General features: G+C 42.9%; 1 protein-coding gene across 4 annotated transcripts; it reads right to left on the reverse strand.

Moving 5' to 3' along the window:
* Positions 1 to 915: 915 nt before the first annotated feature.
* PLAG1 (PLAG1 zinc finger) lies at positions 916 to 27,854 on the reverse strand. Of its 4 annotated transcripts, XM_038766624.1 has the most exons (5): positions 27,778 to 27,854; positions 18,635 to 18,750; positions 9,906 to 10,004; positions 4,216 to 4,367; positions 916 to 3,478 (listed from the first exon to the last, which is right to left on the reverse strand). In XM_038766624.1, the coding sequence occupies exons 2-5, from the start codon at positions 18,671 to 18,673 to the stop codon at positions 2,215 to 2,217; spliced, it is 1,554 nt and encodes a 517-aa protein (XP_038622552.1). In that variant the 5' UTR covers positions 18,674 to 18,750; positions 27,778 to 27,854; the 3' UTR covers positions 916 to 2,214. The 4 variants fall into 4 exon arrangements, with proteins under 4 accessions (XP_038622552.1, XP_038622551.1, XP_038622554.1 ...); XM_038766623.1 differs by lacking the exons at positions 18,635 to 18,750; positions 27,778 to 27,854 and adding an exon at positions 14,223 to 14,293; XM_038766626.1 differs by lacking the exons at positions 4,216 to 4,367; positions 18,635 to 18,750; positions 27,778 to 27,854 and having other exon boundaries at positions 9,906 to 9,993.

Below are 27,854 nucleotides of genomic sequence, written 5' to 3' on the forward strand. Positions count from 1 at the left end.
TGAGCGTTCTTACTGAAACAGGGTTCTCAGTGCCGTGCGATGGGCACAAATCCATTTTCAACTCAATACCGTACTCACGTACTGCCCATATCTCACTTCCAGAAAGCCATAATCTCTTCACCCCGGCCCTCCCTTCATTAAGCAACAAAATACGGCCCACAGAGGCCAATGTCTCAATTAACTCACTGATCTTCAACTTCTGCTGTTTTTAAAAAAAGGTCTAAAAAACAAAGCAATGCTTCTCCCTGGCTATTTCATGTGCGATTGCTATTTAAAAATATACTTTCTATTTATTTGTGCTCTGTCACCGGAATTTTTCTTTTTTAACCTTTATGATAGGGTGAAAAAAGCAATATTGAACACTAATCATTCGGCTAAAGTTTTAGGTAAGCAATCTGTTTCATAGAAACTAAAGGAAGCAGTAATGAAGCAGAGCTATAAAAGTCCACTTTTTGAGCAAGTATTCTCCCAAACCAAATATTTAGGAGTAGTTCGCCGATTTTGAAAAGGTATTTTCCTTATTCACACGTTTCACTTTAATGCCTTTGGAACACAAAATATTTTTATAAAAATTATTTTTCAGTAATAAAATTTAAATACATAGGTATAAAACTCCACCAGTCTATTGCTCCTAAGATAAAAAGACAGGAGCCCGTGATAAAATAACGGGAGCAAAAGCTCCTTAAATGGGAGCAACTCTGTTTCTGTGAAGTACAAATATATATATATATATATAATTTAGCCACTTCAAACCTCGTACGAATCCTTAGACGTTGGCAATGCATGTCACTTAAAATCCCTTGTCCAGAAAAAGGCAAGGAAAGGTGAATTAACACTGGGTAGAAGCAAACCTACAGCTTGCTTTCATAGACTATACATACATATATATATATATATCTTTTTTTTTTTCCGCTTTTGGCTCTTCAGGCTGGGGATGCAATTGGAATATTGTAAATAGGTAAAAAGTGGTGTAAGCAATATGCTTTTACTTCACTCCTAAGAGTCCTTTTTTAAACCTTGGCAAACGGGGAAAATGATCCCTAACCAAGTACCCAGGTGAAGTAGGTGTGATTAATGTCTATTTTATTGCTCAGGAGGATATCACACCGTATAAGCTGAGAAGATCAGCTCCAGTTTAAACACACCTAACACTTGCAAATTTACACTGGCTCCCTGACTGCTGGCTAACGTTGGACGACAATCGATCGCAGACTTCTGGCTGGACCTGACCCACCCTTTGGCAGTGACAGCTGCGAAGGCCTGATGCCTACACATGTGAATATCGACTCTGAAGACACTTAACGCCATACACTTTCTACACTACTACAATGAAAGACAGCGCGTTAAAAGCCAAAAAAAAAAAAAAAAACCCAAACCAAAACCCAAAAAACTGTCAGGGGATATTCCGCGTTACTAACGCATGCTATTTTTTATGTTTTTCCAAGTCAAACATCAACGATGTCTATTCTCCCCCAGAATGTGCCAGAAAAACATAAAGCCGTTTCGGTGTTAAAAATGGAATAGTTACTGTCTACAAAAAGGCTCTTTTCTCTCCCCTCCAAATATTGTTGCTTTGCGTTTAAGTAGCTTCTCGGGTGACCTTAATACAGACTGCAACCATGTTAGCCAGAGAGAATGGCAAATCTTCAAAACACGCTGACCTGAAATAACGGGCTAAATGTTTTCAACCGGAAAGTTTAGCAGTTTTAATTCACTTGAGATTATCAATCGGATGGGGCGTCTAATCAGATCCTACTCGACTGATGTAGGCAATAGTGTGAATTCCTTTTGTAAAATGAATGTTCATGTACAGACAGTTTTAATTGTTCAAAACAGTGACAGGCAGAGCTATTATCTGACGGGAAAAAAAAACCCAAACATACGAAAGGCCGACCTTTCAAGATGTTTTAACGTGGAATAAGAGTTTACAAAATTTAGCCGTGGTGGCTTTCCTTTATCCATTTTTTCCAAAAGGTACGTCAAATGGCAGTGAAAAGAAGACAGAACTCTTGGAGGCCTAAACCAAGGTAAACACTGGAGAACAAATGGTTCCGAAGCTCACTGAAAAAGTTAGTTTCCCCTTCTTACTGGCTTGATGAGACTGGGACAAGAGAAAAGCGGATTTCGTGACTTATAGTAGGCACTAAATGCAACACGGTCATTCATCTAAGGCATTTCTACGGATACGTCTGGCATTAAGTCGGCTCCTGTATCCTACTGGAAAGCCTGATGGAAACGGGGCAGGGTGGTGGTTGTGCTTAGACTACTGGTGAACGCCGCTGACAGCGAGTGCAGAGACCCAAGGCCTATACTGTTCCCAGGATCTTGAGGATCCTGCGTCGGTGGTGGAAGTTGAGCCAGCGAAGAATGTGCCTCCTCTGGCGAGTAGCTCATTCCCAGGCTTCCCACCGATACAGAAGGATTATAGGGCGGGCCATTGACCGGTATGAAATTGAACAACTGACAGAAGTCCAGAGGCGGTGCGTTCAGAGGTTCGCTAATGGAAACGGAGCCTTTGGAGAGGGGCCCTTCCCCAGATCCAGCATCTAGCGGCCCCACTTGAGGCTCCAACCCTAGTTTCGAGGAGGACGCTTGAGTATCCTGCGAGGAAGACGGCATCCCGCCTTGCAACTCCATTAGGTAACTCTCGATCTCCCCCTTCAACGGCTGTTCTTTTTCCGGCATAGAAACTGCGTATGAGGTAGAAGTGAGTGGGTATTTCAAAGACAGCTGGTGAGCAGGATGGACGGAGTCCATATCTAACGGACACGGCATTCCCAAGGGTAACGACGGGCCGACCATCGGGTGCGCGGGTCCGGAAGCCTGCATCGACTGAATTTGAGAATTGTAGAGGTTCAACTGCAAAGTGTTTGTAAATGGCTTTGATGTCAGTTCGCTGGAAGGTAAAGACATCACCGGGAGCAGCTCGTCTTTTATAGGCACAGAAACGTTGCAGGTAAAGGGATCCAGAAGGTCCATGGGTTCGGTTTTCACCTTCAAAAGTTCTTGGTTGTGACTCTTTTTCATGTGACGGGTTAAGTGATCCTTCCGTCCAAATCTCTGTGCACAGTACTGACAGAGGAAGTCCTTCCTTCCAGTGTGCACTACCATATGCCTGCGGACATCCTTGCGGGTGTAGAACCGACGGTCGCAGTGTTCACACTGGTGCTTCTTCTCCTTTACCCCACCCGACGACTTGCCTGCGTGAGTCTTTAGGTGCTCCAGGAGCACCCCTGTGCTTTCAAAAGTCTGCAAACATACCTTGCAGGTGAGGTCACCGCTTGTTGCGGCGTGCAAGGCCAGGTGACGTTTAAACCCCAGCTTGGTGTTGTAGTTCTTTCCACATTCTTCACACTTAAAGGCCTCTTTGTTGGGGTTGTGTGTATGGAGGTGATTCTTTAGGTGATCTTTTCGGTGAAACATTTTCTCACAATAATTACACTTGTGGGTTTTCTCAGGAGAATGAGTAGCCATATGCCTTTAAACACAGATATATTCTGTAAGTAGTTATTTTGATCACAGATTACACTCGTTCACTTTTTCACCGCAGCTACAATCTAGGCTAAATTGTCTTCACAAAAGGACCTCTTCCGCTGACATTATGACACTAGGGACAACTGGACAGGCCTAGCTACAGCAAAACTCAAGCCAAGTTTTTAAGTTGTTAGGTTTTAGCTAAAATAATACGGGCACGTGGGCATTCCTGAACGTACTCACGTCTATGTCCACAAACCAACAAATTCTCAAGTCCATACACTTCTCTTGTGGAAATTCCTTATACATAGGAAAAGTCTAGTCTCATACACGGTTTTTTAAACCAAAACCCAAAAGCATTAACACACATACTTATGTCATTTAGTATTCTAAAAACAAGTCAACGACTACTTAACATTTCCTCTCTGCAAGTCAGCTGAAGAATGGGTACACAAATAAATACTTATACAGTGCTCAAAGTGGCCAACATAAAATAGAAAATACAATCTGAAAGATAAATAGAGTTTAATACCTTAGTAATTTGTACTTAGAAACAAAGGCCTTGGTGCAGTCTTGTTGTGTGCACTTGTAGGGCCTCTCTCCTGTGTGAGAGTATGAATGAACCTTTAATTTCTCAACACTGTTAAAGGCCTTGTCACACAGTTGGCAAGGAAAGTTTTTTCTTGGTTTGGTTTCACCACGCTTACGTTTCCCTGAAGGGACTTTCTGGGTATCTCTTACTTCTGACAAATCACCAGGAATGACAGTGGCCATCGCAGCCTAAACCAGGCCTTCTTGTTGGACACTTGGGAATTGCTCTCAACTCCACTAAATGATTTAGCTTTAGATGGCTTCTCAAGTTTCATGTGGTCGAAAAAGAAAGCAAAAGGGGACTGGAAAAAAAAAATAAGAAACAACTAGTTTGTAACTAAACTTAATTTTTTTTTAAAAAAAAGTTTAATTTGCTACGTGATGCTTCTGAATTCAAAAAGACACGCAAACTTCGATTCAGCTGGTCTAATGTAATATCTGTAGGCTTCGTTTTTGAAAAAAATTTTTATATGAAAACATTGCTCAGAATGAACGGAATGAAAAAGGTGGGTCTTGAAACTGAGCCTAACACATGGCCATTTAGTGACAGTAAACCTATCTGAGGAAGGGACACGCAATAATTAACTCCACGCCTTGCAATTATGGCAGCTGTCAATTTTTACAAGGGACTGGAAGTACAGATATGTAAATACAACCACACAGAGAACATGCTTCCCAGACATGCCCGAAATTGCAATGCCCAGAATCACTGCCCTAATGCTTTGAGATAAATCCAAATTGCTACCCTGAAAGGACACCCTTTGAAGTACTGAGGCTGCCATTTAGACCACAGATACCCCATTCAAAATTCTCCTAAAATCCCATCTTCTCCAACCAGTCTTCTCTAATTTCCAAGCACCCTAGATCGTATAATCCCATTAGCCGAGTCTAGAATTTATGATTTTATTAATGCCCATCCTCAGCACTTGTGTGTGTGTGTGTGTGTGTGTGTGTGTGTGTGTGTGTATGAAATATCTTTATGTCTGTCTCCCCCATTAGAGTTTAAATTCCTTGTGGGCAGGAAAAGTGTCACTTCTTTATTATGTACTTCCTGAGTGACTAGTACAGTCTACTGCACCAAATGGACACCCAAATACCACCACTACAATTACAGCTACTACCAGAGGTAATTTACTGAATGACTGTTGTGGCATGAAAGAGTTTAGGAGAATTACTCCATTTTTACCAGTAGCATCAGGCCCAATATGTTCTTTTCTGAGCTCTGACTGCAAATATCTGGCCTTCATAAAAACAGTATGCAACTTGAAATGGTAAAAACATGTGAAATTTAAGACTAGGGAAAGGTTTGTGAAAGCTGCCGGAATTTTAGATCAACAACTCTGCCTGGGGTGTATCTATGCAAAATACTGAAGTTATATAAAACCATATAAACTCTCTGAAAGAGGTGGGTCAAACTTCTATAAACCCCATTTTTTTAAAGAAATTTGAATTTATAACTCGGTTTTGGCAAAAGGAGGGTTCTTTAACTCAATGACCTCAAAGACTTTCACAAACATTAACCCATGTGGGATTCAAGAGTTACTATCACACTCATTATTCGGATTGGAAAAATAGGCTAAATGGAAATGCTATCTAGTTTAGCCCAATGTCAGTTATCTAATAAATATGGTAAAGCCAAAATCTGGACTTCGGAATCCCAAGCCTCCTTTATCTATTAGTTCCAAAAGAATTTCTTTCATCTTCCCAGCATATTTAGTAAAAAGGTGAGTCTTACATTTTCAAACTGAAAATTGAACATGTCTAAGTACTGTGATGTTTGACACTATAGAATGAATTTTTATCCTATAAAAAAAAACTACGGGAAAAACACAACTGCACTTCATAAGACGTTAAAATTAACTACTGGGCCATGGATACAGTAAGTAAAATGGATTCATGAGTAGTTTCCAGGCCAAAATGTTTCCTCAACAGAAGTGGGTTTTTGACCCAGATAATCAGCTTAACCCTTCCCTTTATTGCCTCTGTATCATCAGTGGTATTCACTGAGTGCTTCCTGTGTAAACAGCACTGTACTAAGCGCTTTGAGAGAGTATAATAACAGAGTTGGTAGACACATTCTGTGCCCACAATAAGCTTACAGTCTAGAGGGGGAGGCAGCCATCAACATACATAGTTTATATTCTATAATTCATAGATATGTACATAAGTGCTCTCGGGTTGAGGGAGGGGGGCAAATATCAAATGTCCACAGGTCACAGATCCAAGTGCACAGATGAATCACAAGGGAGAGGAAGCCAGAGAAAAGAGAGCTTAATTGGGGAAGGCTTCTTGGAGGAGATGTGACCTTAATAAGGCTTTGAAGGAGGGTAGAGTGGTGGGCTGGCATATTTGGAATAAGAGGAAGGGCAGGGGGGAACATGTGGGAAAGGAGTCGCTGGCAAAATAGATGAGAATATAACCAACTCTGTTTTATTGTATTCTCCCAAGCGCTTAGTACAGTGCTCTGCAGTGCTCAAAAAATACAACTGACTGATTAATCAGGGCACAGTGAGTAAAGCTAGTGCTAGAGGAGGGAAGTGGGTGGACTGGGCTGTAGTAGATCACTGAGAAGGTAGGAGGGGAGAGCTGACTGAGTGCTTTAAAGCTAGTGGCAAGGAGTTTCTGATGCAGAGGTGAATGGGTAACTATTGGAGGTTTTTGAGGAGTCGGGGGAGGACTGAACTTTTTTTTAGGAAAATGCTTCCTGTAATAATCATAACAACTGTGGTATCTGTTAAATGTACTATGTGCCAGGCACTGTACTAAGCGCTGGACTGGATACAAGCGAATCGGGTTGGACGCAGTCCCTGTCCCATAAGGGTCTCACAGTCTTAATCCCCACTTTATAGATGAGTAATGGAGGCCTAGAAAAGTTAAGTGACTTGCCCAAGGTCACACGGCAGGCAAGTGGCAGAGCCTGGATTAGAACCCAGGTCCTTCTGACTCCAAGGCCCACGCTCTATCCATCAGGCCAAGCTGCTTCAACAATGGGCTCTGTGGAGTTAAGGAGGCAGAAACCAGATTGGAGGAGATTTAGGAAAGAACCGGAGGAGAGGAAGGGGAGAGGATGGTAGGAGGGAGATGGAGCGATAACTGGAAGGAGCCATGGGGGTCAAGGGATGTTTTTTTCAGGATAGAGGATGGGTAAGCATGCTTGAAAACAGTGGGGAAAAAAGCTGTTGGAGAGTGAATGGCTGAAGATGGCAGTAAAGTAGGGAGGGGGCAAGTGTTTTAATAAGGTAAGAAGGGAGAGAGGTCAGAAGCACAGAGGGAGAGCAGTAGATTTTGAGAGGAGGCGAGAGAACTCTTCTAGAGATACTGCAGGAAATAATGGAAGAGCCAAAGAGTGGAGGATTAGAGAAGAGCAGGGGTGAATTTAGGGAGATCATGCCTGATGGGTTCAATTTTGTTAATGAAGTTATGTGGCCAGGTCATTAGGAGAAAGAGATGGCGGGGACAAGAGGTTTGAGGAGGAAGTTAAATGCTTAGAACAGCTGGAGGGGGCAGTGGCTATGCGAGTGAATCAGGAAAGAGAAGTATTATTGTCCAGCAGAGTAGAGGGCTGAATTGAAGCTGGTAAGAATAAATTTAAGGCGGACAAGGTCAGCCAGATGTCCGGGTTTCCACCAACAGTGCTCTGCGGCTCAGGAATAAGAGCAGAGGAAGCGAAACGTGGAGGTGATCCAGGGTTCTGGATTAGTTGGACGAGATCGGCAGAGGGCCGGGGAGAAAGGGAGTTGAATTCGGTGGAGAGGGTGACACTGAGGGCGTCGACTTGTGCATCTTGTAAAGGTAGTTTGGGTTTGGTGACCAAATGGGGCAAGATGGCTCTAGAATATCAGAGGGGGTCAAAAGATCGGAAGTCTCTGTAGGAGGAACAGGACAGATCTGCGGAGAGTGGGTGTCTGGGGAAGAGAGCAGACGAGGAGGTTGTGATCTGACAGAAGAACTTCAGAATCTATGAGGGTAGAGATTGTACTGTGACTAGAGATTATCAGATCAAGCGGACAGTAGGAGGATTGGGAGCATCCACGTGGATATTGAAGTCCCCAAGGATCAAAGGAGGGATGGAGAATGAAAGAAGGAATATGAGAAAAGGATCAAAATGGTTCGGACGGTTGGAGGGTCCTGGGGGTTGGTAGATGACCGTGACTAGTAACTGGGGTGGGTGATAGAGGTGGATGCTATGGGCTTCAGAGGAAGGGAAAGAGAGGGTAGGGGGAGATGAGATGGTACAGAAGCGACACTGGGGAGCGAGAAGGAAACCAACTCCACCACTTTTCCAGTGAGTCTTGGGAAGTGGGAGAAGAAGATAACCCTCCAAGAAAGTGGTAGGGGAGACTGTCATCTGAGGAGAGCCAGGTTTCAGTGATGGCGAGGAGCAGCAGTGTTTGGATCAGGAACAGGTCAATGATGAAGGGAAGCTTCCCCCCATGATGGAGTAGGGGGTTCAACAGGCCATGCTTGGCTGAGGCTATGGGGAAGGTGCAGGGGGGGATGGGGATGGTGCAAGGGGGGGAGGAGTTGACTCAGAGTGAGGTGAAGGGGGCCAGCGTGTGGGGGGGGGGGAAGGGGGATGAGGGGTGAGGCGACCCGAGGAGGTAGGGAGTTTGAGAAAGAAAATCCGGAGCTGCAGCAGCTGATCTGGACAGCCAGTGACCAATGCAGGTTCCCCTAGTACCTGGGAACTCAGCAGTATCTTTCAGTCACGTTAGATTTCTGTCAAAAAGTTTTCCTTCTAGACTAAAGAGCAGCATTAAAGGAATCATCTGCAAGTGAAGTTATTGATTTCATACTTCTGTTGTATTCACCTCCTTCCTCTCCCTAGGTCATCTGACCCACAAGGACCTTCAGGTGTCCCTCCTTGACTCTCCCCTGGCTGGTGTGAATTCCTCTACCCCGAAGACCGCCAATTCCCCTAATACGGCCTTCTAGAGAGCCAAGATATGATTGCAGGACAGAATAATGGATTCCTGCCAGCCCAGAGCAAAAAATAAAATAGGTCGAATATTTGTTTTAGTAATCTTTCCTATGAATGATTTAAATGTGTTATGCCCCTACATACTATTTGGCAAAAGTGAATTGTGGAAAAAAAAAATATATATTTTTAAAAATTTCAAAAGCAAGAAACATACGGATAATTACCCTAAGTGTTGAACAACTCCCAGTCCAAACTCTCTGAAGATTTAACTAGCCATTTGCTCTTTCAGATGATCCAACATTTAAATAGATAATTTGAAAAAAATCACGATAGTATGAAAACAAACTGCTGAAAACAGGCACCAAAAGAAATACTGAAATGGAGATTGGGGGCGGGGGGGACAGGACAGCAGGACAATTTAAGTTACAGGCCTTGGGCACTATACCGAAAACAAGGCAAAGAGAACTATAAATTATGCATTAACTTGCCTTGAAAAGACAGTGATTTGTTTTTGAGGAGGGCTCTGAATATGTATCCTAGGACATTCATTTGAACTAAAAATGAATTCTGAAATTTCTACATTAAGTCCAAAGTGAAATTAATGGAATGCTAAGACTTTGCTTGTACATACTGAGCAATGAAGAAGAATATTATGCCCTAGTGCTCAAATATTACACTATTCTAAGACCAGCTGAAAAACTTTTATAAGTAATAACGCCTATTTGTAGTTTAATAATTACCAATTCACATTATTATTCTCTTTGGTGGTTCCCCCCCGCAGGATGAATAACAAGGCTGATATCCCAATATCGAATGAAACTGCATTATTAACTAATGTATATGCACTTTAAACTGTATTTTATAAGAAAGCATAAAATATTGAAAAACAGAATTTCAGCAGCATTTGTTCAATGCACACCTGATGACAGCTGGTAAAATCCTTAGATTTTGACCTTAACCAGTCCCACGGACTCTTCTTGGAGAGGAGTAAAATCCAGTACTTTCCATTTTGATTGATCTGTAAAACAAAATAAACAAGAATGGTCTAGATGCTCACGAAACCTGTGATTAGGAGGACAAATATGAAGGGTAAGGAAACATGATTAAGCAGCTCATGCTTAGATTTAATACCTGGCTGATTATGCATGCATTAATAAATACCGTTTGTGTACTTCAATTAGTTCTAGGTATATTTACATGTCAAAACAATGGCATGTAGCAGTTACATGTAAATGAGAAAGCAAGAAAATTACTATGATAGTTGCAAATTAAGGAAGGTTTAAATAATTCAAATTCCAAACCAGAACCGGTAGTTTAAAAATGAAAAAGAGAAAATAATCTATCCCTATTATTTCCTTTCGCTTGCCCAAAAAGGGGACGGGAGGGGCTCGAGGGGGAGGGGGCAGTTTATGGCTTGCAAATTCGCGGCATCAAAAAATCGCTTTCAAAAATACAGATTTTTGTTTCGTCACTGGGAAACCTCTCTGTACTCTTTAGTCAAAGCTACAGACTAGAGATATATGTCTGGCTTCAGTCCAGAAGAATAACTGCAGTATTAGATTATAAAGTAAATTGCTACTTATTGCTTCACCACTTCCTCGGGGGAGGCGAAAAACGGGATTTATTTGATATGAGTAGTTATAGTAGTAAGAGCACCAATATTTAAGGAAGAAAAAGCTCCAGTGAACACTCAATTTGTGGGCTGGATTAGGGAGTGGAGAAGAACGCTAAATCAGTGATGGGCTATTGGGAACAGTACTGGAGTACAGACTGGGGTGAAACAAAAATCAACAAAAATGAGTCGGGGGATAACTGGCAATAACTGAAAGACCCTATCCTAAGGAGAATGTTGTTCTTCCAAGAGCTCTTGACCAGTCAATCTGCAGCCCCACGTTATGTTCTGCTCTGCCTCCGGATTTACCGGATGATAGTAAATTCTCTGTACCTCAGATGTCCAATATGTGATACCATAATGGTAAAGTGCTTCTTCAATTCTAAGGATTCATGAGAGATACAGAACTCTGCTTCTCCCCTCCCCGCTCCGAAAAGAGAGTGCATTAAAAATATAAAATAGGATTCCATGAAGTTAGACACAAGTTTATTTTTTGGGGGTGGGGGGGGGAATGAACGTCGCTGAAAGCCATATCAGCTATCGGCGTGAGAATAGGAGTAAAAAAAAAAAAATGAAACGTTTGCATTCACTAACATTTTTGGATGGCACAAAGGATGTAAGAGCAATAGAAGGATAAGCCAAGTCACTTAAAATCTGCAATGGTTTTGATGCATGAGGTGCGTAAAGAAGAAATGTACTATTTTGACGTTGATATTAAGAATGAATCAAAAAAGGAAAATGGCAATATACCATTACATGACCAAGAGTTGAAATCGGGAAGAGGATTGGGCTACGGAGATTAACGAAACCAAAATCTTTTACTGAACAGCTCAACCAAACCCAAAAAGGCTCTCCCCCGACTGTCACGCACATCCCATATTCTTCTGAACTGCATAAGCGGTTATCAAATAGAGGACATTTTCTAAGCATTGTATAAGGGCCTGGAAAGGGCAATCGGCACAACTGGAATGCACAGTTCTCACATGCTTTGGAAGAAACAAAAAAGTTTTTGCTACGATTTGGGAATAGTCATTAAAAAAAAAGTAGAGATTTAAGCCTCCTTTTTTCCTACAGGGCAAAAAAGTGAGGCCTGAGTGCAACAAGCCTCCTCCTTACAAATTATGATTTATGTCAGGGGACTAATAAAGAATAGTGATTTCGTTTACATCCCAACCCAGAGGCTACTGGGGACGGGGTTAGGCTAATGATGGAATCTGGGTAACTTATGAGAGGAGAAATATACACGTTAAGCCAATTTTCTTCATTTCTACCAAAAGGAATTTACGGTGGACATAAACTTAAGATGCAAACGGCCTAGTCCAGCTCTGAGAAAGCTTCTTCAGAAACAAGTGGAACAGATTAGTTAACATTCAGTTTTCCTATAAAACTAGGGGTTACCTCTTCAGGAATCCTGTATTAAGGAAAAGTCGCGTTACTGTAAGGGGTTCTTAGCCAATACTGCACTCGGACACCCAAATGTTTCTTCCGACACTGCACTCTCTATCTCTAATTTCCAAATGGTGTTCAGGTCTGCCATCTGTCTGCTGTGTGACCTTGGGCAAGGCACTTCACTTCTCTGTGCCTCAGGTTCCTCAACGTTAAAATGGGGATTCAACACCTGTTCACCCTCTTGGACTGCGAGCCCCATATGGGACGGGGACTGCGTCCAACTTGATTACCCTGGTATCTACCCCACTGCTTAGGACAGCGCTTGACACACATAAGTGCTTAGCAAGTACCGTGAAAATACAACAACAAAAAAACTGAGGTGCCTTAAAAAAGGATTAGTGCGGTTGTAAGCGTTGTTTAGGCTTCTGGGAGGAAAAAAAAATGAACTGACATCAAAGAAAATGGGAAAACGTGTAATATACAGGCTCTGACTACTTTTCAATTTCCCATCCACAGCTCACGCCATCAATTAGTGAGTTGTATTATTATCAGTTTTTCCCTTATTAAATATATCAACTCAGCTACAATAATTTCAAATTACTGGCCGACAGCTCTTTTTACTTCATCGTCAATGGCATGCGTTGAGCACTTACTGTGGCAGAGCGCTGTACTAAGCGCTTGGGAGAGTACAATGCAACAGAGTTGGCAGACTGGAAAATAATCCGTGTTTCACCTTAAATAGCCCGAGTGATTCGGGATGTTCTTTTTTAAAATATAGAAGGAAAACAAAGTATAATCTAAGTTTGGATTTTTTTTAACTTTCTAAAATGAAATGAATGCAAAACATGTCCATGCAATTTATGATCTAGTATTTTTAATGAGACCATAATCCAAAAATACTGTGGGCTGTCAATGTTCCAAATTACTTAAATCCATTTTAAATCTTCGGACCTTAGGCTGAGTTACCAAATACCTCGAAGGGCTGCTAATTATATACTAGAAGCAACAAGAACTGGTTCTACTTAATTAGTCTTCAGTCTGATACAATAAATATGGAAAAAATGTGTGGGTTGTATTTACACATCCTTAACTAAAATTTTAGGGTTGAATCTCCATACTCTATCTTGTGGTATATTTTGAAGAACTTCTGTGGCAGTATGGAAATGCTTTTCTGAGAATTTTGCACCACAACCACTACCAATTTCCCTTAAATTATCAAAGTTTACCACATTTTTCAACTGATGGAAGTTTTTCTTTGTCTTCACCAGAAAAAAATGAAGAACCGTTGCAAGACTGAAAATGTATGTGCATATTTGATGAACCATTTCAAATTGCTACCGTGAAGGACCAGAACTTTAGAATGTGCTCCGGTTTTTGCAAAATACTCTGACACTCCCTCTGCCCCACAAGCATGGCCTTCGAAGGTGACGGTTGAAAAAAAAAAATAATAGTTTGTAAAAATGGAAAGTTCATCATCTTGGCTTTTGGTATATTTTGAAGTGAATTATGCAATCAACCAATAAAGAATCATACATAAGCTGAAAGGTCAAAAAAAAAATTGAGGGTCTACCAACCAATAGTAGCAATTTATAGTTCAGTTTTCTTTTATGGTTTTCCCAGATCTGTTTGGATTCAATTATCCACCTGATGTAGCTCTCCTCAATTTACCTGCATCCATAGATTCTTCAAACTTTAAGGGAATATGCTGACTCCGCTAACCCCGGGAAGGTAAACGAGATTGTTGCTCTCAGCTTAATCCTGATATATGTTAATCACCAAACACCGTAATAAGGCATAATTTAAGAAAAATTGCAATTTTTGCTTATGACATTCATTTAGTACTAGTTGAGCAGGTATCAGCCCGGCAGCTTCATTTGTTTCTTTTGTGCAATCGGAAAGGTGGGTTGCAAAATGAAACTTACCAACATTTAGTACATTTCAATTTACATGCCTGCTGCAGAGGCAGCGTAAGAGATTTGAAGGGTGTGGAAGAGATTGTTAAGAGTACCAAAGGGCAGGAACACCACTAAAGAAGGGCAATTTTGAAGCAGGCAGCAGAATGTAAGTAAAGGTGCAACATACAGGTCTTAGAACAAACTTGCAAAACATATTTAATCATCTTTTTACACTTAAGAAAAAAAAAACCCAACCCAGCAAATTATCCATTCACCCTTCCCTTTTTCTAGAAGCAGAGACACCCCCCCAAATCTCTTCTGCATCCTAAAGCACACTTACTTTCCCGTGAATAGGCCAAACTGCTATAGAACGAGTATCATCTGTCATTGAGACCTGCTTGATTAGGAAGAATAAACTTTTTCCTGGATCAGGCTCATGGTGAGGAGAGCTCACCCACTTTCTTGCCACTAAACACCAAGCTTCTTTAAGCTGCCAGTTCTTTCACTGCCCACCTGTTCAAAAATTCGTGAAAAATAAAGTAAAAAATACACAACTAGATTTGGAAGACATACAGGAAACCATTTGGAGGATATGCTTCACGTGTCCTAGGTACCCATTCCCGAAACAGAGGACTCAATTCAATCCCAACTCTGTAAAATCCGCCAACCAGATAGGAGAAGGGCAACCCCCGTGGAAAACATCTAGTGGCCTGGAATGCTTTAAAAATCAGCATGACGGCAACAGCTTCCCAGCTCCCCATGGGAGAACCCAGAGTTTACATATGTAATCATACAGAAGGACCCCAGAGCCAGTTCATATTCACAGTCAAGTAGGAATCAAATTTGGAAGGGATGATACTTGGTTAAAGAGAGAGGCCTCCAAAAATCTGAAAAATGTTCATTATTATGCAGTATTTCCTTCAGCCGATAACCACCTAGAATGGAGTTCGTTGATTTTTCTAGGATATTCAATTTCAACAATCATCCTGGAGGCCCCTTTCTGTGGACCTCAATCAGCAGGGAAAGCCCCTCCAACCCTTGTTTTGTTTTCACACCAGTGCTTTTTCTCCCTTTCCCTCCCCACCAAATCTGGTGACAACTTCTCTTGCTGAAGGGGATCATTCAGTGGATCAAAGCGAGAAACGCCCTGACACACTGTCCCCAAAGATGGTTGTCATATGTTTGCTCCAATGAGGTTGCAAATAAAACTGCTCTCACAGGAACAATATCTTTCCCTTCTATATACATTTTCATTTTTGATGGTTCCTTTCCTTTCACTCACCACGCCATTCTAGGGTTGTAGTTTCTGTTAGTTTTATCAAAGTATCAACCACAGAAGGGCAGTGTGAGCAGATATTTAACACTCCACTTGGAGTTGAAAGACTAGATTTCCATTCTTAGGTCCACCAGTGACTTGCTTGGGTCTTGGAGGAAGTTTTAATCTCTTTGTACTTTACCTGCAGGGATGCATCTACCAGACCCACAGAATTTAAGGTCCATTTAGAGGCCAGAAGAATCCCTTTTAGGAGCCGCAACGGGCAATTTCTGCCTCTGGAGAACCGAAATCACTGAGTGGAAACTGCAGTTGTGGACATGTAACGCAGGAGGAACATCTGTGCTCTTTGGCCTTGCTCTAAACAGGTGGAATATGGACCCTGAGGGATAGGAATGTCTCAGAACAGACCAATCATACGAAGGAGGAGAACAAGGTGGAGTGGAAGGGGTAGGAGAGCAAAGCCCAGCAGCTGGCCCTGGGGCCCTGGACCACTAGTTCCAGTGTAGGGATGCCTTATGAAAATTACGTTTTCAAAAAGTCACTGCAAAGTATTGGCACATCAGAGACAGGCACAATATGCTTTAAGTAGAAATGATCATGATGGATCACAGTTTGTGTGAGTTGTACTTCTGGCATTCTTTTGGGCTAACTGCAATTTTTACTTCCAGAGATGTCTCAGAAATTTACTGACCCCAACCATGGAAGCCAAGAAAGTGTTGACTAGACAACGAATTCTTTTTTTTTTTTTAAAAAAAAAAAAAAAGCTTTCAAGGCCAACTGGAAAGCCCAGAAAATTTCAGGGTAGATTTTCATTCTATGTACTTAAGACCTGTATCTCCTTGAATCAGGATGTTGCCCTTCTTGGGCGAAAACCCTGACTTTTCATTAACCAACCGAATTCCAACCTCAAGTCCTGAATTTCCCACTCTAGTGACTTTAAAGAACAAAATGTGAGTGTGCATGATGCTCCCTCTCAAGTTGCAGGTAAGAAAATTGAACTCTTCCATGGTTATTTGAAGTTTTCTTTCCTATCCAAATGTCCCATAACAAAATCAATCAATCAATCGTATTTATTGAGCGCTTACTGTGTGCAGAGCACTGTACTAAGCGCTTGGGAAGTACAAGTTGCAAATCACAAATTGCTTAAAAAAAAGGACCAAATGACACTAAACACACTATTTTTATCATACCGAGTCTCACGAGTAAATTCAAAACTTGAGACTATTTCCAAATTCAGGTAACTCTGACTTCCAAAAATAAAAACCAAGCATGTTATAGACCACAACAAAAACTCTTATACTTGGGGCCCAAATCACACAATACGTCTTTTGGTTGTCATTGTTTTCGTTTTGTTGAAAGAAGAGTAAAGACTTTTGAATGTGAAAACATAATATGCAAATATGCATGTGTATTTATTTATGAAAACACAAAATGTTTTTAAATATCTATATTTAAACTGACACTTTCTTGGCCCTTAAAATGGCAACAACTTTTATATTTAACCGTGCCAACAGACCCTGAATAAAATATAAACATAAAAGCAAAAACACAATTTATTACCAGTCAAACAAAGTTTCTCAGTGCACAAAAGCTAGAAAAGTATTACTGCACACATTTGCCCATTATTGAAATTTTACATTGAAAAACTTTGAAGATGTCACTTACCTACTGGAAGGAGAACTTCACATTTACACACTTAGCTGCAGAATAAAGCACTAATGGAAAAGTCATACCTAACAATTTTCTTACCCTTACCATAAGGCTCTTCGACTATACACACACACACATTTTATTTAGGAATGAACAGAAAGGACCCGAGGGTGGCGAGGAGGGGAAGGAAACAATCGGAGACAAGGGCAAGAGCCAAAAAACAAATGATGAACTAGTTTCTATTGACGAGCCAGAAAAAGTGGTTTTCTGGGACTGTTAGACTCCTGTGGAAATTATGTTAAACACATTTAGGAGGAGATTTTCAATTCATTAAGTGAGTTGAAGCAGTAATTACTGACACGCAGTTTCAAAGGCAACCCAGTTGTCAGGCAGGTGTTTATTCGGTCGGCCCAATTCTCCCCAAGACTGAATTTACTACCGAGTTGGCTACTTTGGGAGGAGCATAAACATTCGGGCCACTTAAAGGAACTATCTGTACACTGAAACACCGACTGCAGAATTAATGATCCTCCCCAAGTGCCTACGTTGCCTCTAAGGAGTAAATTCAGACACAGAGAGAATCGGGGTCATCGACAGTGGGACCCCGGACTGAATGCAGCTACATTTCCTTCTACTCGGTATTTCAGGCTCTAATAAAATGTCAGCAAGTGAAATCCATTCTTGGACCGCCAAAGCTTGGTGATAAAACAGGTCACTGCAGGAATGAGAAAACTGTCATTTCCCCCAACTTTTTCAACCCCTCTTACTTCATAGTTTTCACTGGCTTTTATCTGCCTACCTCTAATCGCTAATCGCACCCATTTTCAGTCAGCTCTCCATTCAGATACTACCATCTTCGTCTTTCGGATACACTAGGTTCTTCCACGGTCAGTGGTTTCATTGCCCATTTTGGATCGAACGCTGATAGGGAAAATTAGAGCACGTTCTTCCGACACCACACAACTATCTAGATACAATGCGAAGTGAGGTCGGAAGAATCAGCGTTGTGCGAGTCGGGGTGTGCAAACGATAAAACCTGAGGTTTTCTTCTGAATTATCGGAGGACTTACTGTACCGCCAGGGGTTTTACCAAATGCCTGACGAGTTTGCAAGAGACAAAAACAACAGAAAAATAGAAGGAATTCAGATGCCCTCTGCTTCATCAATTTACTGGTTAATCTTAAAAAAACATAAAAACCAAGTATTTTCAAACTAAAATTTTCAGGGGAGCAATACTTTTCACAATTTCATTAAGGAAAATAGCAGAATCACATGTCCCCGTAAACAAAAACAAAAAATGATCCATCGGCACACAGGGTCTTCAAAGGAAATACTCCGTTTTCCCAGAGGTCCCATATTGCTACTTTCCACGCAAAGCGCATTTTATTGCAAATGCACCCCACCCTCAGCCCCATAGGTCTTACAGTTTATACTAATGCCTGTCTCCCACTCTAGAATATAAGCTCCCTGTGGACAGGGAATTTATCTACCAACTTTGTCGTACTTTCCCAAGCACTTAGTATAATGCTGTGCACACAGTAAGCACTCAATAAGTACTGCTGATTGATTGACTGAACACAAATTTATTCATATCTCTTTAGAGCTCCTTGATATTACACTGGCTCTTCCACTATCCCGTGAACAGTAAAGAAGTCCTGCTGAAACATGGTGTAGGAATTACAGGCCCTAGAGTAGTAAGTGGCGTGTTTATTATGTGGCACGCTTTTCAAAGGTCTCCTCTTAACATTTTATGTCCTTCAGAGCATGGAATGAAAGAAACTCCACCACTTTGAAAACCGGGCCATATAATGACAAAAGCCACCCACCTGAGCATTGAGGTCCAGCTCCAAATTCCAGCAGGACATTCTTAGGATCTGTGAAAATCACAGAACGATGTATTCTGGGGTGCCGCGGCAGAGCCAATGAAGCATCACGGATCACCCTAAAAAGGCGAGGAAAATTGTCAGTTTTGAATGCAGAAATCTTCCCTGGCCTTATTCGGTGGGACAACTGACGAATAATTTCTGATTCCATTTCACATATTCTTTTCCCCCCGCCAAGTGAGTCTTAGGAAGGGCACGGAGCAATGACGCAAAGAAGGTAAAAGGAAGCTGAAGGTGAAAAATCCGGGAATGACAAGGATAGGGAAACATTAGTTATAAAATTCCAGGTGGCAACATCTCCTCAGTAAAAGTCTATTTATCCAAACTAACTGGGACCAGGGCTAGTTCAGATAACTCGAGGTTGGGTTAAAGGATGGGTATCTCAGACAGTTCCACCATCCAAGATTACAGTGCAAGTCCCTTACTACACTGTTCAGAGCACCGTGAAATGGGGTTTACCATGGTCCGGTCATGGCCCCTGAAAGGACCACCATAGCTCAACCAGGCTGGGCACACCTGCTGCTGAGCTCCACATGGATTCGGGAAAGCCCAGGGCCCAGGGGATCTGAGGCCGAGTCACGCAGCACAGATCTGAACTTTGCCAGGCACGGACGAGCCCCACTTTCCTCCAACCCTCCTCCCTCACGCAAGGGCAGCTTAGAAGTAGCGTGACCTCGTAAGCTCATTGTGGGCAGGGAATAGGTCTATCAACTTCGTCATATTGTGCTCTCCCGAGCACTCGGTACACTGTTGATGATGATGATGGCATTTGTTAAGCGCTTACTATGTGCAAAGCACTGTTCTAAGCGCTGGGGGAGGTTACAAGGTGATCAAGTTGTCCCACAGGGGGCTCACAGTTCTAATCCCCATTTCACAGATGAGGTAACTGAGGCACAGAGAAGTGCAGTGACTTGCCCAAAGTCACACAGCTGACAGTTGGCAGAGCCGGGATTCGAACCCGTGATCTCTGACTCCAAAGCCCGGGCTCTTTCCACTGAGTCACGCTGCTTCTCCACGCAGTGCTCAATAAATACTACTGACTGATTGATTGGAAAGGGGCTTGGGAGTCAGAGGACCTGGGTTCTCCTCCCAATTCTGCCACTTGCCTCCCGGGAGACCTTGGGCAAGTCAAGGAACTCCTCTGTGCCTGTTTCCTCATCTACAAAATGGGGACAAAATGTCTCTTCTCCCTCTCCCTTAGGCTGTGAGTCCCACACGGGACACAGATTGTGTCTGACCCGACTCTCTGTATCTACCCCAGCGCTTAGTACACTGCTTGAGACATAGTAAGCACTTAAATACCACAAATATTATTATTAGGGACCTTCAAGCAGGGCGAACTGGAATCTCACTTTGTATGTTATGCCACAACGTGTGAGAGTGACCAACGGCTGCCGGGAGTAGCAGCCCACGGAACAACGTGCCTGAGCCCCCAAAGTGAGGTTCCTTCTGCTCTTGGCCTGGCCTGTATTTATTCCCAGTTCTGAACTGGTGGCCAGTCCCAGGCCGGTACCAGGCTGGCCACAAAAACCAGCATGGTTGGGCCTCACATTTCCAGCCTTTGCTGGCCTCAACCCCCCCGGGGTAGTCGCATCCCAAATCATTTTTGAAAGCTGTAAGAGACCACGGGATTGTTCCAGTCATCCCACAGCACCTGTATATATGTTTGTACATATTTATTACTCTATTTATTTATTTATTTTATTTGTACACATCTATTCTATTTACTTTATTTTGTTAGTATGTTTGGTTTTGTTCTCTGTCTCCCCCTTTTAGACTGTGAGCCCACTGTTGGGTAGGGACTGTCTCTATACGTTGCCAATTTGTACTTCCCAAGCGCTTAGTACAGTGCTCTGCACATAGTAAGCGCTCAATAAATATGATTGATGATGATGATGATTCCATCTGGGAACTTTTGCTTTAAGGCGGTTTTCCTTCGATGGAGGTTGGGCGGTAATGCCCGCGCTGGGCAACATAGCTCGTTTTGACATCTGCTGCCACCACTTCCACTTTCCGCACGGGCGGGTACCATTGTTCCTAAGTCTCCGCCTGCCAGCACAAGCTCCCGGGCGGCTGTCCTGTTCATCCTCTCCTCCACTTGGACTGCAGCACCTGGCCTGGGAATGTGAGCCTTGGGAACAGTAGCTTGGAAATCCCTGTGTGGGTGGGAGTGTGGCTACCCTACGACAACCACTCCCATCGGGAGCCTAGTAAATACGTTCCATTCATTCTCCCTCGGAATGGAGAAGCTACCACAAAAAAAACTGGAACTGCCTGGGAAGTCTGAAGAGACTGATGTTTGGCCATCACCTGAGAGTTGAAAAATCTCATCTCTGCAGGAAAGGCTATGGATTTCTACATATACAGTATATTAAACAATAATTCACTCTGGATCCCTCAAAGTCATGTGCCGGCTTTAGTCCCTTATCTGGATTTTATTCACCGCACAACGAATAAAACCAGAAACGATGTTGAAACTACCAAAGTGAGTGGTTCATTACGATCTGTGGGAAAGCCCCAGATAAAAATCACCCTATGATAGTAAAAAGCCACTTTTGTGCAACTCGGATTAACAATATTTGTTTCCCAACACAGTATTGACAATGTGTAAGAGAGAAAGCCAGGTGTTCTCAGGAAAATACCAGTGCAGAATCTCCAGTTTCTTAAAAGTATAATCTCCGGATTACTAGAAAAGGCCCATTTTTCTCAAGCATCAATTTGACGACGTCACTAGCTCATTCACTCATTCATTCAATCGTATTTAGTGGGCACTTTCTGTGTGCGGAGCACTGTGCTAAGTGCTGGGAAAGTACAATTCAGCAACAACCAGAGACAATCCTTACCCAACAATGGGCTCACAGTCTAGGTGGCGGGAGACAGACAACAAAACAAGTAGACAGGCGTCCATATAAATTAAATAGAATTACAGATACATACACATCATTAATAAAATAAATAGAATAATAAATATGTACATATGTATGTTAAGTGTTGTGGGGTGGGGAGGGGGAGCTGAGCAGAGGGAGGGAGTCAGGGTGATGGGGAGGACAGTGCTCTGCACACAGTAAGCGCTCAATAAATACGATTGATGGTGAGGAGCAGAGGAAAAAGGGGACTCAGTCTGGGACTTAGACTTCAAGAGAGCACTTCAAGAGTGCTCTCCAATGCCGTATGAACCGAGGTCTTCCCCAACCAGCCTCGTTCTTTACTCAATTGTCATCTCTCTCCCCCGCTCCCCTAGACACACACCTCCAATCTCTTCCAGGTGGTGTTCTCTGCTTTGGCTCAAGCGCATCTATTTAACGGATGCCCCCGACGCACACTTTCAAACTGTTACTCCTCCACTCCCCTCAACCTAAACCCTCCCATCCTTTCTAAACTAAAACGCTTCTCTTCCCTTCTTCCCTCGAGATTACGTCTGTGTGCCGGGAACATGCCCACCAGTTCTGTTATACTCTACCCTCTCCGGTGCTTGGCACAATGCTCTGCACGTAGTAAGTGTGCAATAAATACCACTGATGGACTGATTCTTCAGAGCTTTACTAAAACCCACCTCTTACATGAAAACCTATACAGATTTACACCACAATTGACCCACGCCATGTGGTTGACTACAGCTGCAGTAGAGTCTCCATAAACTACCTAGATATTTCGGTTATTTGTAATCTTAAAGACTTATCAATCATTCAATTGTATTTATTGAGCGCTTCCTGTACGCAGAGCACTGTACTAAGCGCTTGGGAGAGTACCACATTCCCTGCCCACAATAAGCTTACAGTCTAGAAGGAAGAGAAAACCCCACAGCTTGGTCTGACTATATATATTTGTGTTTTTTGTCCTGTCTCTTCTATGAGACTCTTCACCCTTTGAGGGTTTTTTCTTCCTTAGTGTTTCCTCATCATTGCTACTGGTCCAGAGCTCTCCTACAAGAGCCACTCCAATTCCAGTATTATTCAGGATCATAATGGAATCTTGGTTGACGTTAAGTTTCACCCGGAAACAACAGCTTTTATCATTTAGGATTTTGCAGATCAAGCACAGCATCTTCATTAATAATAATAATAATAATAATAATGATGATAATGGCCTTCCCAGACTGAGCCCCTTCCTTCCTCTCCCCCTCGTCCCCCTCTCTATCCCCCCCATCTTACCTCCTTCCCTTCCCCACAGCACCTGTATATATGTATATATTTTTGTACATATTTATTACTCTATTTATTTATTTATTTATTTTACTTGTACATATCTATTCTATTTATTTTATTTTGTCAGTATGTTTGGTTTTGTCCTCTGTCTCCCCCTTTTAGACCGTGAGCCCACTGTTGGGTAGGGACTGTCTCTATATGTTGCCAACTTGCACTTCCCAAGCGCTTAGTACAGTGCTCTGCACACAGTAAGCGCTCAATAAATACAACTGATTGATTGATTGATTGATTAATGGCATTTGTTAAGCGCTTACTATGTGCAAAGCACTGTTCTAAGCGCTGGGGGGATACAAGGTGATCAGGTTGTCCCATGTGGGGCTCACAGTCTTAATCCCCATTTTACAGATGAGGTAACGGGCACAGAGAAGTGAAGTGACTTGCCCCAAGTCACACAGCTGACAGGTGGCAGAGCCGGGATTAGAACCCATGACCTCTGACTCCCAAGCCCGGGCTCTTTCCACTGAGCCATGCTGCTTCTAAGCAAACTATACAGGAACCACTAAATGCATTCATTCAACCATACTTATTGAACGCTTACTGTCTGCAGAGCACTGTACTAAACGCTTGGAAAGTACAATTCAACAAGAGAGAGAGACAGTCCTTTTGCACAGCAGGTTTACAGTCTAGAGGCTCTTACAACTGATAAGTAAAGGGTCTCCTATGTTCTACTCTCCTCCCCCAATTAGTAATAATGATGGCATTTGTTAAGCGCTTACTATGTGCAAAGCACTGTTCTAAGTACTTACTCTGTGTTATACAGTAGGGTAATAATAATAATAATAATACTAATGGCATTTATAGGGTAGATAACAGGTCGGGAGATTGGACACTGTCTCTGTCCCACACAAGGCTCACAGTCAATTTGATACCCCACCCGAACAGAACTCTGCAAATAATTTTATACTCTACTAATCTCCCCTAATCCTAATCTCTTTCATCGCCTGCCTCTCCCTGTAGGCTGTAAACTCACTGTGGGCAGGGATTGTGACTACCAACTCTGTTGTACTGTACTTTCCCAAGCACTGAAGACAGCGCTCTGCACACAGTAAATGTCCAATAAACATAACTGATTGCTGTCATTCCCATTTTACAGATGAGGAAACCGAGGCCCAGAGAAGTTGGGTGTCTTGCCTGGACTAGAACCCCAGACTCCCAACTCCCGCTCCTCCTACTCTTTCCACAAGGACCCGTGGGTCTAGGGCGAACCCGCCTGTTCCTCTCCTCAACGCTGTACCATCACTTCCCTTCCCATTTTCACCGCCACGGTGAGCCGAGCAAGGGAACGGGAGAATGGGGAAAGAGCACCTGGGAGTCAAAGGACCCGAGTTCTAATCCTGGCTTTGCCGCTTCCCCGCTGGGCGACCTTGGGAAAATCGCTTCACTTCTCTGACCTCGCTTTCCTCATCTGTAAAATTCAAGGCCGGGTCGGCCATCTACTTAGGCTGTGCGCCTTTAAGAGACGTGGGCTGTGCTCCACCTGATTAACTTGTTTCTATCTCAGCACTTAGTACAGTGCTCACCACAATGCTCTGCACAAAGTAAGCACTCAATAAATATGATTGAATGAATGAAGGCCTTAGGAGGCCTTCCCAGACTGAGCCCCTTCCTTCCTCTCCCCCTCGTCCCCCTCTCCATCCCCCCATCTTACCTCCTTCCCTTCCCCACAGCACCTGTATATATGTATATATGTTTGTACATATTTATTACTCTATTTATTTATTTTACTTGTACATATCTATTCTATTTATTTTATTTTGTTAGTATGTTTGGTTTTGTTCTCTGTCTCCCCCTTTTAGACTGTGAGCCCAATGTTGGGTAGGGACTGTCTCTATATGTTGCCAATTTGTACTTCCCAAGTGCTTAGTACAGTGCTCTGCACATAGTAAGCGCTCAATAAATATGATTGATTGATTGAAAAGACGGCGCTTCACAAATACCCCAATCATTAATATTACTAGGCCCAGGGAGGGGGAAATGGGATCCAAGCCAAATTCATTCAGTCAGTCGGTCGTAAGGAGTGCTTACTGTGTGCCGAGCACTGTACTAAGTGCTTGGGAGAGTACGATACAACAATAAATGGACGGCATACAACAAATGGACATTGGGAGAGTCAGGAGCTGGCGGTGGGTTGGGAGGGGTTGGATCCAAGTGGTGGCCCGATGGAGCCAGGTCCGGAAAAGTGGACGGAGGAGTTCCGACACGGGATGCGGGTGACGAACAAGGAGTGAATAAAGGACGTTGATGAGAATTGTCTGTCCCCCATCCTCCACACCACTGCCGTCGTCCACTATCACTCCCCCTTCTCGTGTGATTTCACCACCTGCCCCTGACCCTGCCAGGGAAGCGGCCTGCCTAGTGGTTCCCTCTGTTTCTGGCTCTTCCCTGCCTTTCTAGTCACTGTACTAAGCGCTTAGTACAGTGCTCTGCAACAGTAAGCGCTCAATAAATACGATTGATTGATTTCTAGTCGTCTTTTCTTTTCCGGCCTTATCCTCTCCCTTGCCCGTGCTAGGCCTAGAGGGTAGGAGCCAAGAGGAAAGCTTTCATGGGAAGATGCTGTCACCGTGGGTCAGGAACAGAAGGAGGATCTTATCCTCTCTCTACCCGCCCCAGGAAAAGAAATCTCTCCAGAGGCCCTCGGGGGGCTCTTGGTCTCAATAAAGCAATATTTGGAATAGAAAAAAAAAACAAACAACCCTTACTAGGGGGGACCCAGGAAATTAGCAAGCTCATAAAACCATGCTTATTAAAAGTAGGAGGCTGGTTATTTATATTAATGTCTGTCTTTCCCTCTTGACTGTACGTTCGTTGTGGGCAGGGAATCTGTATTATGATATTGTACTCTCCCAAGCGCTTCAGTACGGCACTCTAAGTGCTCAATACGTGCGATTGATTGACTCCTATCTCCTCCAGGCAGCCATCCCAGGCTAAGCACTCATCCGGGAACTCTATTTTCCCAACCTGCTGCCTCACCCATGTACCCTGTCTTAACCCCTCGGCCCTTACGCATCACCCTGCCCCTCCTTCATATATCTCAGGTACAAATCCTTATGCTCAGTTGCTTCCCTTACCTTATTTTGTCTGTTTTCCCCCCACTACACTGTAAGATCCTCGGGAGCAGAGATCACGTCTACCAACTGTGTCGTGCTCTCCAAAATGCTTAGTAAATTCCTTCGATTGACACTACAATTTCAACACATATGTGTATATCACGTGTGCGTGTGTGCTGAAAGAGAGGAGAGAAGGGAAGGCTTCTTGCAGGAAGACCTTGCATGAGAATTTTTCAATCGATCTGGGCGGAGTGAAAACTAAAACGGAGAAGAATTTAGAAGAATGAGTTTCCAATAAAAGCAGCCAAAGAAAAATGGGTAAAAAGAGAAACAGACTTTACACAAGCGTTTGGCACCATTAGTAGATTGGGCTATGGCGACTTCTGAATAATAACAAATGCAACCATTATTAAATGGTTACTATGTGCCAGATACTGTACTGAGCACTGGGGTAGGCACATTATGTGCAGATTGGACACAGTCCGTGTCCCACATTCATTCACTCATTCAATCGCATTTATTGAGTGCTTACTGTGTGCAGAGCACTGTACTAAGCGCTTGGGAACTACAGGTTGGCAATATATAGAGACGGTCCCTACCCAACAGCAGGCTCACAGTCTAGCGCTTAGTACAGTGCTCTGCACACAGTAAGCGCTCAATAAAAACGATTGATTGATAGAAGGGGGAGACAGAGAACAAAACAAAACATAGTAACAAAATAAAATAAATAGAATATGTACAAATAAAATAAATAAATAGAACTCAATTCTTACGGTTGATACGATTAACCCAAGCTCCTATCCCTCAAGCTGAAAGCTTCTGAAATGGTCTTCTATTCACAAACTTGCTAGGCATCCAGCCGTTCTAAGTAATGGGAAAACTGACACAATTCCCTTAATACAGTAGATTCCTCAAAAATGACTTACACATTTCGTTGCTATTATTCAGTTGAAGATATTAACATTGTAATTACACCCCACCTCAAACCCAGTGGACTGGCTCATCTTCTGTTCGCTCTCAGTTAACAATATTTGTTGAGAGCTAATGACAGGGACTGTATAAAGTGCTGCATGTTCACTTTCTCCACCTTTTCTCCTCTTCTTTCTCTACATGGCGCTCACAGTGTAAATTGGGGGGGAGGAAAAAAAATCTTCAATCCCAATTTTACAGACGAGGAAACGGAGACACCGATGGATTACGTGTCTTGTCCAAGATCACACAGCAGGGCAAGTGGCAGGGCCGGGATTAGAACCCAGGTCCTCCGGCTCCCACGTCTAGGCTCTTAATACATTCGGGTGCCCTGAAAAGCTTATCATGATTCTGAGAGTGCCTCATTTTTTTACTCTATTTATTTATTTATTTATTTTATTTGTACATATCTATTCTATTTATTTTATTTTGTTAGTATGTTTGGTTTTGTTCTCTGTCTCCCCCTTTTAGACTGTGAGCCCACTGTTGGGTAGGGACTGTCTCTATATGTTGCCAATTTGTACTTCCCAAGCGCTTAGTACAGTGCTCTGCACATAGTAAGCGCTCAATAAATACGATTGATGATGATGATGTCGGTTCCATGGGCAGTTTCAGAAACAGGGATGCCCTACCTGATTTTTTTCCCCATGGACCATGGTTGTGGGTGGATCAACCACTGTTCAATCTGTTCTACGTAGCTGCTGGAGGATGCAACAAAGGACTTGGGTGTTGACATCAGAATAATGTTCTGATCCTCTGAGAAACCCTTCCAACTCAAATGGCTTGGCGCCTTAGGGCCCGTCCTAGAGACGATCACGAAGATTTGCTATGAGCAGATTCAGGACTCTCTAGAAGCACGCACCTCAGAAGAGCTGTTGATGATTCTAAATCACTTTTCTGAGTTAGTCCGGAGCCACAGACTGAGGACAAATCTGAAGG

The sequence above is a fragment of the Tachyglossus aculeatus genome, chromosome 25 (genome assembly GCF_015852505.1).
Source record: "Tachyglossus aculeatus isolate mTacAcu1 chromosome 25, mTacAcu1.pri, whole genome shotgun sequence".
Lineage (NCBI taxonomy): Eukaryota > Metazoa > Chordata > Mammalia > Monotremata > Tachyglossidae > Tachyglossus > Tachyglossus aculeatus.